Source organism: Conger conger, chromosome 4, assembly GCF_963514075.1.
Source record: "Conger conger chromosome 4, fConCon1.1, whole genome shotgun sequence".
Lineage (NCBI taxonomy): Eukaryota > Metazoa > Chordata > Actinopteri > Anguilliformes > Congridae > Conger > Conger conger.
Window position 1 is genome coordinate 25626194 of NC_083763.1, and position 18417 is coordinate 25644610.

At 47.6% G+C, this 18417-nt stretch overlaps 1 protein-coding gene across 3 annotated transcripts in view; it reads left to right on the forward strand.

The window, feature by feature from the left end:
- Positions 1 to 18417, forward strand: part of pard3aa (par-3 family cell polarity regulator alpha, a) — a 390604-nt gene that overhangs the window by 187758 nt on the left and 184429 nt on the right. For all 3 annotated transcript variants that reach the window (XM_061238372.1, XM_061238374.1, XM_061238373.1), the window contains exons 6-11: positions 1493 to 1596; positions 2912 to 2995; positions 7201 to 7326; positions 11119 to 11531; positions 15998 to 16137; positions 17451 to 17579. In XM_061238372.1, coding sequence (XP_061094356.1) covers positions 1493 to 1596; positions 2912 to 2995; positions 7201 to 7326; positions 11119 to 11531; positions 15998 to 16137; positions 17451 to 17579 — 996 coding nt within the window. The remainder of the gene's footprint in view (positions 1 to 1492; positions 1597 to 2911; positions 2996 to 7200; positions 7327 to 11118; positions 11532 to 15997; positions 16138 to 17450; positions 17580 to 18417) is intronic.

Consider the following 18417-nt stretch of genomic DNA (forward strand, 5'->3'; position numbering starts at 1 on the left):
TTTGTGTGCACTATTCTCTGTACTTTAAAAAAAAAAAAAACTCTCATTAAACTTTTGAAATGGAAATAAGAGTAAAAGAGCTCCTTTCTCATTGTTCCACCCGACGCACAGCGTTCCCATCGGATTCGAAAGCACACAAAGGTGTCGGGGCTGCACCACCTGATACCCCCCTAGCGCTATCCAATTAACACTGCATCCATATCACTCATTTAGAGACAGGAGCGGTTGACTCATTTTCACAGATATGATGTGTGTGTGCGCTCGTGTGTGTGTGTGTGTGTGTGTGTGTGCGTGCGTGTGCGCTCGTCTTCCGCCAGGTACCCTTATGAAAATTTCATGACCCTGTTATTCTCGCTCACCTTTGGCGGTGTCTTCTGGCAGCACCTCGCATGTCACGGCGGGTTCACAGCCTGAAAGGGCTGAATGCATTTCCATGGAAAACGGGAGAGAGCGCTTATTTAGATGTGCTTGACATTTCGGCGGAATAGGGAGCCGGAGGTTGAGGCAGCCGGCATATTAATAACAACCGGCTACAAACCGTGGCAGACCTCCCCCCGCAGACGAGACCGCGGCCGGCTGTCTAGACGGCCGCTCCGCGTCCTGGCGGTGGGCTGTAATTGAGGGGCGGACCGCAGTCACTCATATCCCACCACTGATTTACATTCGCCTATCCCTGGTGCGGCGCGCTTAACTGTCATTTTTATGGTTAGGTGCATTTGAATAATACAGGTATTATTTCTCTCTCTATTCGCTTAAATTTGGTGGTGCTGTTTTTTTGGGGGGGTTGTTTTACAGTTATTTAGCTGACTTTTATCCAAAGCGACTGACAGTTAAGCAGGAAATGATCCCCCCTGGAGCACTGTGTGGTTAAGGGCCTTGCCCAGGGGCCCAACAACAGCATGGGTCTTATTATGGCTCGCCGGGGCTTGAACCACCAACTGTCCAGATCCCAGTATTGTAGCTTGTCTCAGAGGGGGAGGAGAGCGATGCGGTTTTCCCGCTAACATTCGGAGCACGTGAGCGAACCGAGTCGCTAAGCGCTAACGGGCAACGGAGAGCAAGTGCAAGAAATAGAGCAGGCCGGAGTAATGCAGTGATAGAAACAAATGAACCCAGATGAGCCGCTCACTTTATAAAATTACAGCGAGGGAGACCTGGATGATTGGACAGCCTGGCTAAGGCTGATTGATCTGCGCTGGCGATCAATTACAGCCGTCTCCTGTGGCGAAACCCAGGCCGTCGATCTGGCGGTAAGATGGCAGCAGCATAATGTCATTTCTTAGGCACTGGCTATGTACCTTAAAGACTTCCAGGTTCAAGTCCTGGGTATTAGGGCCGTAAATGGGAATAATGTGGATTAGCGTACTGCCCTGATGAACTGCTGTTTCCCCCACTGCGGGACTGTGGGTAATGAAGGGGGCGGGGTGGTAGGGGGTTGCATGGGGTGCGGAGCGTGTCGGTGATGTGGCCCGTCTGTCTTTGTGTCTCGCAGGAAGAGGAGGAGGAGGAGGAGAGGAGGGAGGAGGAGAACGGCAGGATCGAGCCAGTGGGACGAGACGACTCTTCGCTGGAGCACAACCCCGTTCTGTGTCTGGAGTGAGTTCCCACCGCCCCCCTCTCTGCCAGGCTAACCAGACACGCCCTGTTCCCCTTCTCCTCCACAGACCTGGAGCTCACTTCCCGAGAGACCGCCCGCTGCACTTCAGATAGCGTAGTACGACTCTCCTGTTTGAGTGTAAACATAACCCCAATGGCAGAAGTCTCTATCCTTGCAGTCCTTAGTCACTCGGTTGCACCTGACCAACGGCCAGCTTGTAATTCAAGTAAATTATATTTGATTATAGAAAATTTCTGTGGTTTCCTTACGAGTCTTGGAGACCAACCGAGGTTTGTGGAAAATCTTTTTGAACCCCCCTCCCCCGAAGTCACCTCATAATCATTCCCTCCTGTGAATTGGCCTTATCAGCATCCATTGTCACTCCTGTCACTGCTCCATTCCCATAGTGCCGTTAACAGCCTGCTGTTTCTCTTCTGTTTCCTTACTCCACCCGCCTCATGCCCTCAGCCTCATCTGCAGGTAGAGTATGTTCAGTCTGTTGCCTACAGTAGTCTTCCTAGACATGAACCCAGGCCTTGCCTCTTAATAGAGCTCTATAGCTGGATACATGCTTTAAATATTTATATCTAGTACCCAAATTTAGACTATTCACTAATCTAAACTTTGTATTTGGATGCTTAGTTCCTGTTCCTGGAGATCTACTGTCCTGTAGGTTTTTACTCCAACCAAACAATGCACACCTCAGTCAACAGCTAGAGATCTTGTTGGGCTGCGATTGGGCCTGTTTCACGTAGAATGGTAATAAAACAGAGGTAAACAAATGCGTGTTGCAGTAAGTGTAAGCTTAGAATGAAGCAATGTAAATGCATTAGCTAGCTGGGGAAGATCGGGTGAGATGTTCTTTTATATTTTAAGTAGGCTGCAATTTGTCTTCAATGGGCCTCTTTCACTTTGGTCCTGAAGTGTTAGATGGATTTTGTCTAGATATTAGCATTCACATTTTCCTGTTGATTGCACCATTTCTGCAACTGAAGTTGTGTGAAACCGGAAGAGGGTCAAAAATGAAAACCTACAGGAGGGTAGGTCTCCAGGAACAGGGTTAGAAACTACTAGACTAAAATTTTTATATATTTGTACATGTTCTGTGCTTTTCTGCTGTTTATATAACAAAAGTCCCATCCTCGTATTTACTAGCCCAAAGTAGCCAAGGCTCAGTAGCTTAGCCCTTTGTCATAGATGCATGTCACTTCATTTTAATTTCCATATTGTATCAGTTATCTTTTCCTTTTTGTTTGTGTTTTGCACGTATGTGGACCTCACTCTCACCCGGCCTCACTCACCATTGTCTCACAGTGACATTGTAAAGCTGGTGGAAGTCTCCAACGCCGGTGGCCCCCTGGGAATCCACGTAGTGCCTTTCAGTTCGCGGGACCGAAGGTAAAGTCTCCGCTGCTACCGCTACCGGCTCATTAGCACGTAGCGCCGCCCGCCCTCCCCGACGTCTCCTGCACTCTCCTCTCTCCCCGCTTAATCCCGCCGCCTCTCGTGCGCCCCCCCGCGGCGGCTCTCCGTTTAATCAGCTGCCGACAGCTCAAGGTCCTTTTTTTCTTCACCGGAAACTAATTCTCCCTCCTTAACCCCCCTCTTCCTCCTTTCCGCACGTGCCTTCCGCGATAAAACACGTTGCTCCGGGCAACCGTCCGTGACACCGGCGCGTATTTTACAGCCGCCGGGATATATCGAAAGGAAATAAAAATGAAAACCGTTCATGGCTCTGAGCAGCGGGGGTTCCCGAACGCGGTGAGCGCTGGTCATTTCGCCCGCGCGGGTCGACGGGGGTCAGAGGCGACGTATTTCACCGCCCCGGCGTGTCGACACTCACAGGTCTGCGGAAGGTGACACGGTGAAGTGAAGGTGACGGGTTAAGGGGGGAACGGGTTCAGCGACTGGAAGACCTCAGTCACTGCCTTCCCCCTACTCCACCCCCCTGAGCTCCGGAGGGGACGCTACATATATCAAGACTTTACAGTTATTAAAAAGGTTGGAACTGGCAAGCGTAATCACACTAAAAGCTAGTTTATAACACGGGTCACTTGGCAACGGGATTACATGGTCCAAGGGCAGGAAATATTCAGTATGAAGTCAAAAATACGGTAAAAGATGCACTTGAAGGAAGAAATACGGCCGTTTTTTTTATCCGTTCGTTTGCATTTAATTCCATTTGTATTATTATGATCTTCGGTCTTGACATGTTTTCAACTGATGAGCCAAACTATAAATACTCAAGGCTTTTCTCGAAGTGCATCGTGTGCGCCCAGACAAAACCGCTTTAAATCAAGACAAGCAGCTGAAACATTAAAAAGTATGTTAGCCGGCTTAGCGTAGCGTCGTGTTTTGGACATTAAAATTGAATAAAACTGTAACCGTGTGACACGTACTCACTTCTGAATAAACTTTTTTCCCAGGGCTGTTTCCGTCTCTGTGGAATCGGGGCTAATGTATTATTTCCTGTATCTGTGGAAGAACGCACACTCCCAGGCGTGCTGGCTTCCCAGCCCAAGCCCCTCCCGGGGACTGCTTGGTGAGAATCCCCTTCTCCCTCCTCTGTTTCTTTGGACTTTATCTGTCTAAAGCAGGAGCTGTGCCTGGTGGCCGTGCCAAGTTAAATTAAAGCGCCAGGAAAAGGCCCTATGCCACAAAGCGGCGGGACGGGGTGCAAATTTCTGAGAACGGACCCTCGCGCTTTGGGATTCAGAGCAGGGCGTGGCCAATCGCGGCGGGAGCGTGGGGGGGGGGGCGTGGGGGGGGGGGGCTCGGCTTATGCAGATGGGGGTCTGCTGTGCGTTGATAGGGCGGGAGTCACCTTGACTTCCTTCTCCCCGGGCCTGCATGCACGTGGCTTGTTAAGAAAAGTTAACTTTTTTTTTGTTTCTCTTCTACCTCCTGAAAGTAGTTTAGTGATTATCGGAGTCAGCTTGGCCACAATTACCCCCACACACACACACACACACACAAAAAAGCGCATAATTAAAACAGTAACATCATCGCTTTTCTCCGAGATGAGACGGGTCTGTCGCTCATTACGGGCTTGATGAGGGGCGTGGGGTCAACGCGCTGAGCGATGATGTGCTTTGGGGGACCTCTGTTCCATCTGTGTCACCTGAGAGCTTGGGAGGGGAAGAGCGGAGAGAGAGAGAGGGGAGAGGGAGGTAGAGGGCGAGTAGGAGTGAGGGGTGAGAGAGTGAAAGAGAGGGGGATGGAAGAGAGAGGGCGACGTCACAAACATTATTCCAATAATGAGATTTCATCCCGCGTCTGGTGTGGACAGTAAACAAGCCGCCAACATAATTGCGGCGCGTAAGTGGGTCTTGATTACATTATTATTCAATTAAAGTCAATGGATGCGAACAGGTGGGCCCTCTCGTGCTGCGTCTACTCCGCTATTAGTCTCACTGGCGGAGCTGCTGCCTCCAGTTCGACGCGTCACGCACGGGCTGCCCCAAGACGCGTGGGCTGCCCCAAAAGGCATTCCACTGTCCGTCTGCGCTCTTGCTGTGCTGCAGGGCAAGACACAAGGAAGTGAGTCACCTGAACTAGCCGGCCAATTACTTTCCACCACACTCCCAAGACCGGCACCAAACTAAGCTCCCAGTTAGCTCAAAGCGTTCTCGCAATGTTGCTGCCATGTAGTGGTAACGTTATAACATTGAGATTCCAGTGACGTTGTGAGAACATTTTTGTGTTTGCTGGGAGCTGGTGTTGAATCTCGAGTGGTGGATATGGCTTACGGCAGAAGGTAATTTGGAAGCAGGTCATCATGCCATCTTTGCTACTGCAGTGGTACAAGAATGTTTCAGCCAGGAGGAGATCTTTGTGAGAGGATTTTGTGGTTTCCTGTTAGTGGCTGTTTTTCCCGTATCTCTTGTGCCCCTGTTTAAACCCTGATCCCAACTGTGGATCAAAGGCCCGGTTGTAATTGCATGGTGTTCTCACACTCGTAGAGCTCCCAGAGCCAATCAAAAAGCTCTGTTCCAACTCTGTATTGTGTCATTTGTTTACAGTGAGGATTGAGACCATTATGCTGTGTCCCAATGAGACAGGAAGCTGATCTAATGAACTGGACTGAGCTCACCTCATTTGCCCAAAAACGCTTGCCAGCTTTGGATACTGACATGACTCTGGAACACTTAACTTTTTTGGCCCGAATAATAGGTGTCTATGTTTGCAAGAACAGTGGGCGAGTCTCTGGAGTACATACATTGTTAAAAGTTAGTTTTATTTTTATGTATTTATTTTATATATTTATCTCATCATTCCGTGTAGTAACTTTTTACTTTTCCCGAATAGCGATTTGAATGTTGAATCACAAAATATGCCTCTTTTCTTCTCGTGGAAGCATATAATCTCCCATCAAATGTGGCAGGGAGAATTGAAGTGTAATGAGTATGCCTGTCGGCAAAAACCACAAACTTAGAATTTATTTATTTATTTCGCTTCCTCCCGCGCGTAAGATTCCTGTGCATGTCGTCCCAGATTAGACTCTGATGTTAACTTCCATTTGTATTTTGTATTTTTTTTTTGCCCGTTTGACTGTAAAGGTTTCGAATTTGGATGCGACGCTTAGATGGCAAACTCAAGTGACTTCGCTGTTATTTTTAACACAGCTGCCTACTCGCATTTTAAGCTTGTCAAAGCGGTGGCGGTTATGTGGCAGGGGTTTTCCGCCTGCTTTAGGACGATCACTTTTCCGGGCCCGGATTACCTCGCCAATGTCCTTCACAGCCGAAGGGTATGAAACTGGGAATTTGACAGAACAGCATCTTTGAGAAATCCCATATGTCAGAATGTGTCACACTCCCGAGATGAAACTTGGAGTTCGAGCCTCTGTGAGGCAGCCCCGGTTTATGTTATCGATTTGGAGTTATGGAAATGGAATGTAGCTATCAGCCCAGACAAATCCACTGAGCAGCCCTTCCCTCGGCCTGGTAATCAGACAAACTCCACAGGCTTAGGACAGGCGAAACGTGCGCATTGATCGAAAGGCACGCCACGCCGCGGTGAGGCGGGCAGAGCTAACAAACGCCGTTCCTTCTGCCGTCTCTTCTGCCATCCCCCTGTCTCTCCCTCTCTCCGTCCTCGAGCCTTCCCCTGTCTCTCCCTCTCTCCGTCCTCGAGTCTCCACCTGCCTCTCCCTCTCTCCATCCTCGAGCCTCCCCCTGTCTCTCCCTCTCTCCGTCCTCGAGACTCCACCTGCCTCTCCCTCTCTCCGTCCTCGAGACTCCACCTGTCTCAGTGCTGATAACCTTTTCCGGCCGTTTTTTCCCCTACTTTTTAGTAAGGATATGCTGAAGCCAAACAAACAAATATTAGTCCTTCTGCTTTCCTTCCACCCCTCTGTCTCTCCCTATCTCCGTCCTCGAGCCTCGTCCGAATGCTAATGACCTCTTTTAGGCCTTTTCCTCCCCTCCTTCTGTCACGAGGACATGCAGGAGACGTGTGAAAGCCGTGCTGCAGATGGAGCCGGCTGGGACCGGGCTGAGTAGGCCAGCCCCATTCAGGCAGGCTGGTGATTAGCGTGGCGGCGCCGCTAGCGCGACAGGCTACGTGGGGTTGGCGGTAACGTCTGAATCTGAACGTTCCAGGACCCTGGGCCTGCTAGTGAAGCGGCTGGAGAAGGGGGGCAAGGCCGAACAGGAGAGCCTGTTCCAGGAGAACGACTGCATCGTCCGGATTAACAACGGGGATCTGCGCAACATCCGATTCGAGCAGTAAGCCTTACCACCCACCGAGAGCCCTCTGTTCTCACACTCTCTTATTCATCTATTCTCTCTGTCTCTGCCCATCCATCTCAGTCCTGTACCTAGAGTATCGTTCTTCTTCTCTTTTTCTTAATGAATTTGGCACCCAACCCGGGGCTGCACATATCCAATTCCCTAATATCTCATTCGTAATTTCCCCCATCATCTCCATCCACAGCCGCGTTCATGCGCAAACCCCACAGCCGACCTGGGAGAGGGTAGACATCTGCGCTTCTCCTCTGAAACTCGCGGTGTCACCGCCGCTTTTTCTCACACTGCAGACTACAGCTGCTCGAGACCTTCAACGCTTCTAACTGACAATTTTGACAAACAAAATTTGTGTCAGAAATGCGTTGTTTATAGGGCACTAAATATGTGTATGAATTTTTTACGCAAAGATAGTGTGTTTAAGTATTTAAAAGGTTGTGTCCGCTTGGAGCCCATTCACTTTGATATCTTTACTCAATATTTTAAATCCATCTAAAAACTGCAGATAGAATCTTATAGTTCCAAGGCCACAAGCTAAGCTTCCATAGAGTTGAGTCTGAGGAAGACTTTCCACATGCGGCTTTAGAATGCAGTATACTGTTGTCCTGCTAAACCTGTAGGGGTCACTAGGGGGCGATGACCCAACTGACTGAATCCTCCCTTACCCTGAGCGACACAGTCGCTCTTTAGCCCTGTGGACCTAATGGTCCTACTGGGCATGTGCACGATCCAAATTGGATCCGAGGCCATGAGGTTCATTCATGCACTGCAGCCTGGTGCTTGAACCCGAATTGTGGTAAGGCTCAAGGAAGCATAGCAATGTGTATGTTCCACAAAACAGATTTAATAATTCTGCAGATGAAAAGGAAAAACTGGAAAAGTATTCAAAGTATTTAAAATGATGAATAAAAAAGGATTGTGCTCGTACACTCGCATGCATTCACTTGTAGTACGTACATGCGGTTAAACGCAAACATATTGGGACAGTGATACAATTTCTGTTTCAGTCCATATTCTATGTTGGCCCTAACTTTGTCTGCAACTTTGCGTACAAATATGATTAATCCTGGGAGAGTTCTAGCAGCTGGTGGACTATTCTTTCTTGTTACTTACAGAGCTGATGTCTTGAAATTGATTTGCTTTTTCTTAACCGCTAAACCGAAACATGCATGTTGATGCATGAATACAGATGTGCGGGGTTGCTTATCGAGTTAACTTAGCGGATGTTTGGTGAAAGAGGCCACGTCTCTACCACATTAAAGGGAGTTGGAGGTGTATTTTCCTCCGTGTATGCCCTTTGATTGGATGGCTTATTCCTCCAGCAGGCAGGCGTATATACCTTGCTGCTGCGCTGCCTCCTGTCCCTTGATCTATTGATTTGTTGTTGCCGTTCATTTCCTGAAGTACAATGAAGATTTGAAGCCACGAGTAACTGGCTGTTCTTATCCATTTACTCAAAGCCACTCAAGCAGTGCGAACACATGTACACACGCACACACACACACACACACACACACACACACACATATATACACATATACACATGTGCACACACACACACACACACACACACATATTCACCGACATACACGCATGCACACACACTCACACTCTCACACACACACATACTCTCCCTCACACACAAGCAAAAACACACACGCACACATACACAATATACACACTTTTATTTTCATTGTATGAGTCCAGGGCAGCAGACAGGGTATGAGAGAATAATTCGTTTGGGTGCTGATACAATCTAACAATCTAACATTCTGTGAGAATGGACCTAATATACCTCATTCAGATAGAATGGCCCTAATATACCTCAGTCTGAGAGAAGGGCCCTAATATACCTCAGTCTGAGAGAAGGGCCCTAATATACCTCATTCTGATAGAAGGGCCCTAATATACCTCAGTCTGAGAGAAGGGCCCTAATATACCTTGCAAATCTTTCACAGCCACATTGATATCCTGTGTTACAGTCTTCTAATTGCTATAACATGCAGAATGTGCAATTTTTTCAGCAGCAGAAAATACATCTTATTTGGCCCTCATTAATCTTAAACTGGCGGACAAGGGTGCGATCACAATTATTCAAACTGATAATACCTTATGATAAGTAAACATGAAACAACTCCAAGCTGTTGTGCTAACAGAAGGCTTTTGCATGTTTGCAAAAAATAAAATTAAATAAATGAAAATAAAGCCACAAGAAAATGATTTTTTTATCTTGCATGTTTGCTTAGCACTGTCAGGAGGCGAGAAAGTGCTGTAACAAGATACTTAGGAAGTTAGGAAGAAAGGATTTAAAAAAAATATATAGATTTTTTTTCTCTCCGTGATTGTATCTTGCAGACATAATTTAAAGTGATAGTCTAATCTTACTGGATTGTTTTGCATGGATAAATATTTAGAGGCAGTTAATCTAAGTAAATGTAATGATGCATTGATGTAGTCCTTTATTATTCAATCAGAGCCAGGCTCTGCGTGATTGCTCAAGTGTCGCTGCACCGCTCATTAGCCCATAGTTTGCTGTTTGCTTGATTTTGGAAATTAACATAAGAATGAGGACCAATTCCCAAAGTGTGCTTCACCATGTGATTGAAGGTAAAGCCTCAAGATCAAGTGATGTTTACCGTGGCAGGAGCTGCTTGGTTATTGTCAATAACTAATTCAGAAGGGCGTCCTCCGTTTGGCGACCAGGAGGATATACACAGCTGTTAACATGCATGCTATTGTCTGAAACATATTCCCTGGAAGACCTTTCTGTCCCTGCGTGGCTAGTTCTGATAATCTACATGCTAACTGCTGAAACCTAGCGTTTTAAGATCAGTGTTATAAACGTTTTTGTGTTTTTCGTTTTTTTTTTTCATTTGGATTTATTTATTCATTTGCCACCTTTCAGTTTCTAGATTCTTCCAAGGCAAGGGTGGATGTTGTTGTTCTTTGTGCTTATACACAAAGACTGTACACATTTTGTCAACCTGTACCACAACCTTTACCTTACCTTTATCGAGTCTGCCGTCGTGTAACGCACGGCACCCTGCACGTGCACGGCTGCAGACTCCGCTCCGCATTTCTCAGTGTCAGCAGTGCAATTTCGAAATGATCAAAATACAATTACAGCATAATAGGGAACTAATTGTATGGTTATAATTGACTGCATATTATTGCATCTCATTATTCTGCAGTCTGTTGAATGGGAAGACTTGAACACGTTCCAAAAATGTAAGCGCGCATATCTTGTGCGCGCTTAGGCTCTGAAAATCATTTTCCCCTCGCCTAATGCATATTCCTGCTCCGTCTCGATGCTGTATGATAATGAAAATGTAGTGTGATTGCAGTTGGGAGACTGGCAGAGCTTATTAAGTTCCCTCCCGTCTGCTTTTTAACTGGGACACTTCTGTGGCGGTCTCCAATTGTCAGTTAGAAACCGCAGCTGAGCTCAAAGCTAGGACACTTCCTGTTCTCTCTCTCTTTAATTGAGTTTTTTGTTAGAGAAGGGACCTAATAAACTTCATTCTGAGAGAAGGGATCTTATATTCCTCATTCTGAGAGAAGGGATCTTATATACCTAATTCTGAGAGATGAGATCTTATATACCTCATTCTGAGAGAAGTGATCTTATATAGCTCATTCTGAGAGAATAGGAGTAATATACCTCATAATATACAATCTCCAACAGTCAGTTAGAAACTGCAGCCAAGCTCAAAGCTAGGACACTTCCTGTTCTTTCTCTTTGTTGAGTGTTTTGTGGTCCCGCCCCTCCTACAGAGCGCAGAACATGTTCCGGCAGGCCATGCGCTCCCCGGTCATCCTGTTCCACGTGGTGCCGGCGTCGAAGAAGGCCCAGTACGACCACATCACCCATGCAGAGATGAGCCTGGCCTACGGGGCCGGGCGTCTCAGCCCGGACTCCCAGGCCAGCGAGAGGGGGAGCATGAGGGGGAGCCTCAACCACACCCCTCAGAGGATGTCCCGCTCGGGGCCACTCCCCCCGCCGCTGCCCAAGCCCAATCAGCACCCTCCGGGGGAGCAGGGGCTCTTCTACGTCCCGCCCCCTGCCAGCACGCCGGACGCACCCGCGCCGGGCCGCACGACGTCGCCACAAAGGAGCCACAGCACCACCCCCTCCACGGGCTACACCAAGAAGGTCGGCCGGAGGTTTAACATCCAGCTGAAGAAAGGTACTCTATTTACATCTCGCAAACCTCAAAAGAGTCTGGCAGCCCACAGTATTTTGGCCTGCTGGTGGTGGAGGCGTATGACAAACTCATTTATATTGGTTATATCTTGCCACCCTCAAACGAGTCTGAAGGGACACAGGCGGCCCACAGTATTTTCCCCACAAGGAAATTAACAGGCCTGCCTTAATCAATTAACAGGGGGACTAAAAGAACATATTCCGTTTACATTCTGGTGAAAAATGCTGTGTCATTTAAAATGTAGTACATTTGTTCATCGCGGATATTTAATTGGCTTATTAGTACTGGGATTTCAACAAATCCATAAGAAAAAATACACTGGATACAATCGCTTTGGTCGAATAAACCAACAGTAGACATTTGACCTTGATTCATTCGCATTCCATTTAAAATGTCAGCTGAACGCTTTCGGATATACCAGCCCTAATCACTGCTGTTATTGTGACTGGTGTAGCTAATGTTGCTTAGGCTTCAAATGGGGCGGGGGGGGGGGGGTGAATTTCAGTTTTGGGAAACTGTCAAGTGTCCTCCAGGGATCTTACAGAGGGGTCCAAATCCCATTCGTTCTGCATGGTGGCATAGGAGATATACTGCCATTTGACCACACACGCAAGGGAAAGAACATCTGACACCCCAGCGGTAGGAATGCATTACAAAAATACTCTTTCAGAGGAATATTTGTTCTTTTCGCAATAAATCATCCGAGCGTCAGCAGAAGCATGTTTGAAAAAGATGAGTTTTCATAAAGCAGGCAGAATGGTAAACTACAGGGACACGCAGGAAAGAGTTTGTGCATCTCCTCAGCATAATAATCAGTTTTCTCCTGAATGTTTAATGGAAGCCCAGTCACGGCGTGCGTCCGTTTCCACTGTGTGAGATTCAAACCGTGGAGATGCAAGTTAATCAGTAATAATAAATGCCACCGCTGAAGTTGTATCGAACCATTAAAAAAAAAAAAAAAAAAAACCTTAAGAAAATGTTGCCTCACTCTTCGCCGGCCTGTTTGGGGGGGGACCACTCCACGGCCATGAAAGACGAGCTGTTATGGGAACGCGGCCCGCTCAGACCACACACCGCATTTCACATAGCGTAGCGCAGCGGAAGACGGAACAACCGCTTGACAGAAGAGTGACAGTTAAGAAATTCCACGCGACACACTTCCTGAAAGTTTTCCCGGCCTCTCCCTGTCATCCGCCGCTCCGGCTCATCCATCGCCTCGCATCACCGTTTTCAAAGCGAGGAAACGCGGAGCGCTGCGGAGACTTGCTTGCGCGGTTTTAGAGAAAATTGAGCGAGCGTTATCCTGCTGAGTGCCTCTGAATGGGTAGAACGGGGGGGGGGACTCTGGGACAAAAGCGGTAGGAACGTTTGGCGGAGGTGCTTGACGTTCGGCGGGCTTGGGCTCGTCAGGTAGATGTCGAGTGCCCGCCAGCCGGGCCCCGCAATCACAAAGAGGCTCTGGAGCTGAGAGCTCTCCGCTTAAGCGTTACCTGTCACCGTAACGACACGCCACGATCTCCTAAATGTCACCCTCCGCCGTGGTTTAGCCCCGTTCTCGTAAATACTGTACCGTGACCGCGTTTCGCACTCGGATGGGAGGGGGGGGGGTTGGCGCTGCTAACCCGACCGTGAATCACAAGCTTTCAGTCCCGGTTCCGGTTCTGGACCTCACAACTGGCAGCTCCTTCTCCATTACACTCCACAGAGAACATAATGTTAGGAATTTGGTTTGTTTATTTTACTTCATGTTTTTACGAAGCAACCGACAGCGCTCCCATTAATTTGGAGTTACTCCCTTGTCAGAATGAATTTCCTTATTTCTTTATTTGTCGCTGCTTTTATTCCTTAGGTGCTGAAACATGTAGCCTTGACCGTCGCTGGCTTATTGCTGCCATCTAATAAATCTGACAAGTTGGGGAACACATTGAAACGTGGTTAGCTCTGCAACTTTTGACCCAGTTTATCTGAATTTTTTCTAATAGTTTATTGTTGACATAAATACGACTTGGTCTCTTCCAGTACGCTAGCTGCTATTGGCACGGCTCTGCTTATGCTAACGGACTTAGCAGTGCCTCCCTCATAGCCTCTGCTCTGTGACCTGCTGGTGGTGGAGGCGTATGACAAACTCATTTATATTGTTTATATCTTGCCACCCTCAAACGAGTCTGAGGGGACACGGGCGGCCCACAGTATTTTCCCCGCAAGGAAATTAGCAGACCTGCCTTAATCAAATATACAGGGGGGACTAAAAGAACGCATTCCATTTAAATTCTGGAGAAAAATGCTGTGCCATTTAAAACTTAGTACATTTGTTCATGGCGGATATTTAATTGGCTTATTGGCACTGGGATTTCAAATAATCCAAAAGAGGATACAATCGCTTTTATCCCAGCGCTTGCGTTTCCAAAAAAAGGAATCAGACTTCCATAAATTAATTAATGGCAGGCTATTAGAGGTGCATTCTCCTAATTACCTGATTGGAGACCATTAGTGATGGAATCTTATAATGTGATGGGGTTTGATTTCGCTAATTACCCCCTGTCTGAGACGAGGGCACAGGGTTTTGTAAACCCGGCGACTGGGGCCCTCCCGGGGAACTGGGCAAACAGGCTCCCGGGTGGGCCTCTCCATCTGCTTTCAGCGAGGGGGTCTTTGCTCTGCGAAATTGGCACTCGCAGTTATTTAAGGCAGGCCGCGGTTTCTCGTCACCTAATTGATTCGAAAAAAAAAAGACAAATATAAAATTGCGCAGCCTGCCAAATTAGCTTCTCGCGATCTGTGTAACTGGATATCCCCGAACATCAGAAGCGCCGGGAAGCGCCATCGGACGGCGTTATTAGTATTTGATAGAGTTTAGTGAACTCTATTAAAAGCGGAAGACGGCGTGCCGTAATCCTCGTACCGAGGCGCTTTCATTAGCCGGCTGTTATGCCGCATAGGCAGGAAAGTACAATCCATTTCCTTTTTAATGACGAAACTTCATTTTCACCAAACTATTCAAAGTCGTTCTTTTATTAACTTGAACCCACCTCTGCCATTTTCGTTTCGAGGGCTTGGTTGAACGGCTTGGTTGTTGCGGTGGTTCAGCCTTCGGCTTGCGCTTGCATTGTTAATGCGCGGCCTATATGCTGTTAGTGAACGGGACGGGGGGTCGCATTTCAGGGTCACTCGATTGAGGGATTGTTTTCAGAGGGGCACGGGTGGCCTTCGAGCACATGCAGTAATAGGGCAATCAGATATTAGTATCCGACATGCTCCAATAGGCACGACAAATACATGTAAAAAGCCAACACCACGCAAAGGCCTTGCCTCGAGTGGACCGTAATATAAATAGATTGCGTGTCCTCTTGGGTACTCTATAGGCAACTCTTAAGTGGCCTCTATTTCAAAAACAGGCAACCAGCGCCTCCCCTCCGTTAACCGTGGCTCTCATCTGGCCTGCCTTTCTCTGGGAGGGGTGAGGCGGGTCAGTGCAGAAGGTCAGGCTGCCAGGATTTCGCCCCATTACTGAGCCCATCGCCCTTCCCCAGACGGCGATTGATATTCATTTGCCAGTCCAAAAAGGTCATTTTCTGAACTTTTGCGCAAATTGCTTGGCGGAGCTAATGCCCCGGACCCTTTAACGTTGTTTTCTGGGATTCAGAAATGTTGTCTGCGAACACAATGAAGTTCAATTTGTGTGATGTATATCTGTATCAAACCCTCTAATTCCAGGGGTTTGAAGGCTGCGGGAGGTTTTTCTTCTCTTTATTAGGACCATTACGGGACTCCGGGGTGCGGCCAAATTGAGAGCTGCCTTAAAACGCACTTTGCAGGCTCGCCGGTAATACGGGAGTTTCAGCTAAATTCGGCAATTGGGTCTGCGGCTACAGCAGGGCCGCTGTGAATGGCACTGAATCGCACTCCATTTACACACATTTGGTCCGTACGGTGAATTATGATGATTTCCTGGAATGGATAAAACCTTTTTCCACATCAAGAAAAACCTGACAATCTCAAACAGCCGATGCTGAGATTTACACATTAATCAGAAATGGACTCATTTAATAATAGTTGTTTCTGCAGGGCTCTACAGTGCTCCCATTTTAGGGGCATTTGCTCCTGGAAATTGATGGGTCTTAACTGCAACAACAATTTAGGGGGCGCATAATGCTCCGAATTCGGATGCATTAGTGTTCTCCTAATTTTTACTTTGCTCCTCGGACATAATGTTAGTGTAGACCCGTTTTCCATCTGACTGGTTCTCACTCACTAAAAAATGTAATAAAAGTTGAAACCGTGCTGTCATTTTGAGATCGTTTCGGTCATGGTAACAACTGGTCTGCTTGAGACCGAAATTTCGAAAAAGCCTGTTGTCATATCTGTTGCAGTAGCCATATGCAATACTTATTACCTTTTGCACTTATTTATTTTTAATTGTTTTTATTTCCCCCCCGTCTCTCCAAAAGGTCCAGAAGGCCTGGGCTTCAGCATCACGTCCCGCGATGTCCCAATCGGCGGCTCGGCTCCCATATACGTGAAGAACATCCTGCCGCGGGGTGCAGCGATCCAAGATGGCCGCCTAAAAGCAGGCGACCGGCTGCTTGAGGTGAGTGCGGAAGCGCTTCAGCGGGGTTTACGCCCGCCCGACCCACGGTTTCCTCTTCTGCAGGCTCCCACGATGGGCCGTCCAGAAACCCAGAGCAGCCGGGCCTGTCCCTTGTGCCGAATAACCGCTCGCCCCCTCCCTCTGAGAGCCACAATGGCGGCTCTCGGACTTAATACATGGCACTCAGGATTTCCTGCTACTGTTCATTCTTCGGCCAGCTTCCTCCTCCCCGCGAATCCGCCAGGGGTATCGGATTGTTGAAAAGGCCATTGTTTCTGCCCTGCCACCACTCTGCTTCTGCATCTGGAGTGAGATAAAAATGGCTTTCTGAGGAAACTTGTGTTCATGCCCAGCTACTGAAACAAGGGCAGGTCAACAACAATGGTACCTCCTGAAGCCTCCCAACAAGCACAAAAAGCCACACAATGGCGGTCGCGGTAAATGCTGTTGAGCTCTAACACCTGCATGTTGGGCATTAAATTAGTGTTTTATAGCTCTGTGGGATTTCAGTCATCGGCTTGGCCCAGCCTGCTCGTCTCACAAAGGGTGACGCGTTGCATTATGAACTGTGGCACTATGAGTCATTGGTCAAGGGAATCAAATTTATTGAAGAATTGAACCCGCTCTGCAATTAAGTCAGCTGGCCTCGGGATTTCACACAATGATCTTTTGCCATAAATAGTTTCATATAAATGCGATACGGATACCGCATGCCAATGTTGCTTTTCTATTTTTATTACATTTTTTGAGAGGGGAATATTGTTATGGCTTTGCATGTAAATTTAATGGCAAACTCAATGCTTAATGCTATCACTGTAATGACCCTCATTCTGGAATAGTGCTGTAAAATCCAGTCCCTTATTTGAACAATGAGAAATTGACAGTGATGTGGATATTCAGTATGATGACTGTTACTTGGTTGTGGGATGTTGCCCATTCAGGGTGTATGTAATGCAGTCAAGTTGCAGTACGGTCTTGTGTAAACCCTGTATGACAGTCTCCCTGTTTCCAGGTTAACTGGGTGGACCTGAACGGGAGGATAATAATAATAATAATAATTTGTTATTTAGCTGCTGCTTTTATCCAAAGCAGAGTTGATTAGACTAAGCAGGGGACAATCCCTTGAGCAATACAGGGTTAAGGGCCTTGTTGAAGGGCTCAGCAGCTGTGCATATCTTATAGTGGCTACACCGGGGGCTTGAACCACAAACCGTCTGGGTCCCAGACTTAACCACTAGGCTACAGGCTGCCCCATAGAGAACACAGAAAGGTTAGCGTTAGGCAGTACGGTCATATGTAAACCACTGTTCCAGGTGAACGGGGTGGACCTGAATGGGAGGACGCAGGAGGAAGTAGTCGCTCTCCTCAGGAGCACGCCGATGGGCGGCACCGTCGGCCTGGTGGTGCTCCGGCAAGAGGATGCCTTCCTGCCTCGAGAAGTGGTGAGATCTCTTTTCTGTCTGAGAATCCTGGCTCAGAGGAGTCAGTGTTACAGTGTTACACCATGCACACGTACACACACACACACACACACATGCACGCACTCACGCACACACACTAACTTATACATACATACATACACACACACACACGCACACATACACACCAACTTACACACAAGCACCAGTTCTTGACTCGTCTCAAATAAGCATATCTGCGCAGATAAAATGTCTGGAATTTTGCATTTGTTGATTTCATTTTTTTCCAACATGTTTGTATATCCATGGCCAAATTTTCTTTATATACATTTTAATCAGTGAATTTCTCAATTATTTTAACATGAAATGTATCACTCCAGGTCTCTTTCATTAGAGTCACACAGACACATCATGGACATTTTCCAATGCACATTCTATATTCCAAATTCAATCTCATTATCATCAATCTCATTTTTGCGTCTCATTTATTATATATTTCAGTCAGTTGACTGCCATTAGTGGTTTGAATGTTGCTGAAGAATAAACCCCACACTTCAAGCGCCAGTACGCATTAGCGAACGCGTCACACATTTTACCTGATGTTCCCGCTCATAGCCTTCCGCCCCTGACGGCAGCACTATTTTTTCTCGGGCACACTGGGGTGATTTTAGTGTCGGAGCGGCAGATGGTGGAGAGAGCGGCCTCGTACGGAGCGAGGCTCCCTGCCCGACACTGCGCCTCGTCTTTAACGGCGAGGGCTCTGCTTTATGGTTTTCAGTTTCGGGGGATCTGGCGCAGTGTGGCTTTTTCCGTACGAGCGAAGCCTCTCGGTTAGCGGCTAGTGCTAATGCGTTGGCAGCGG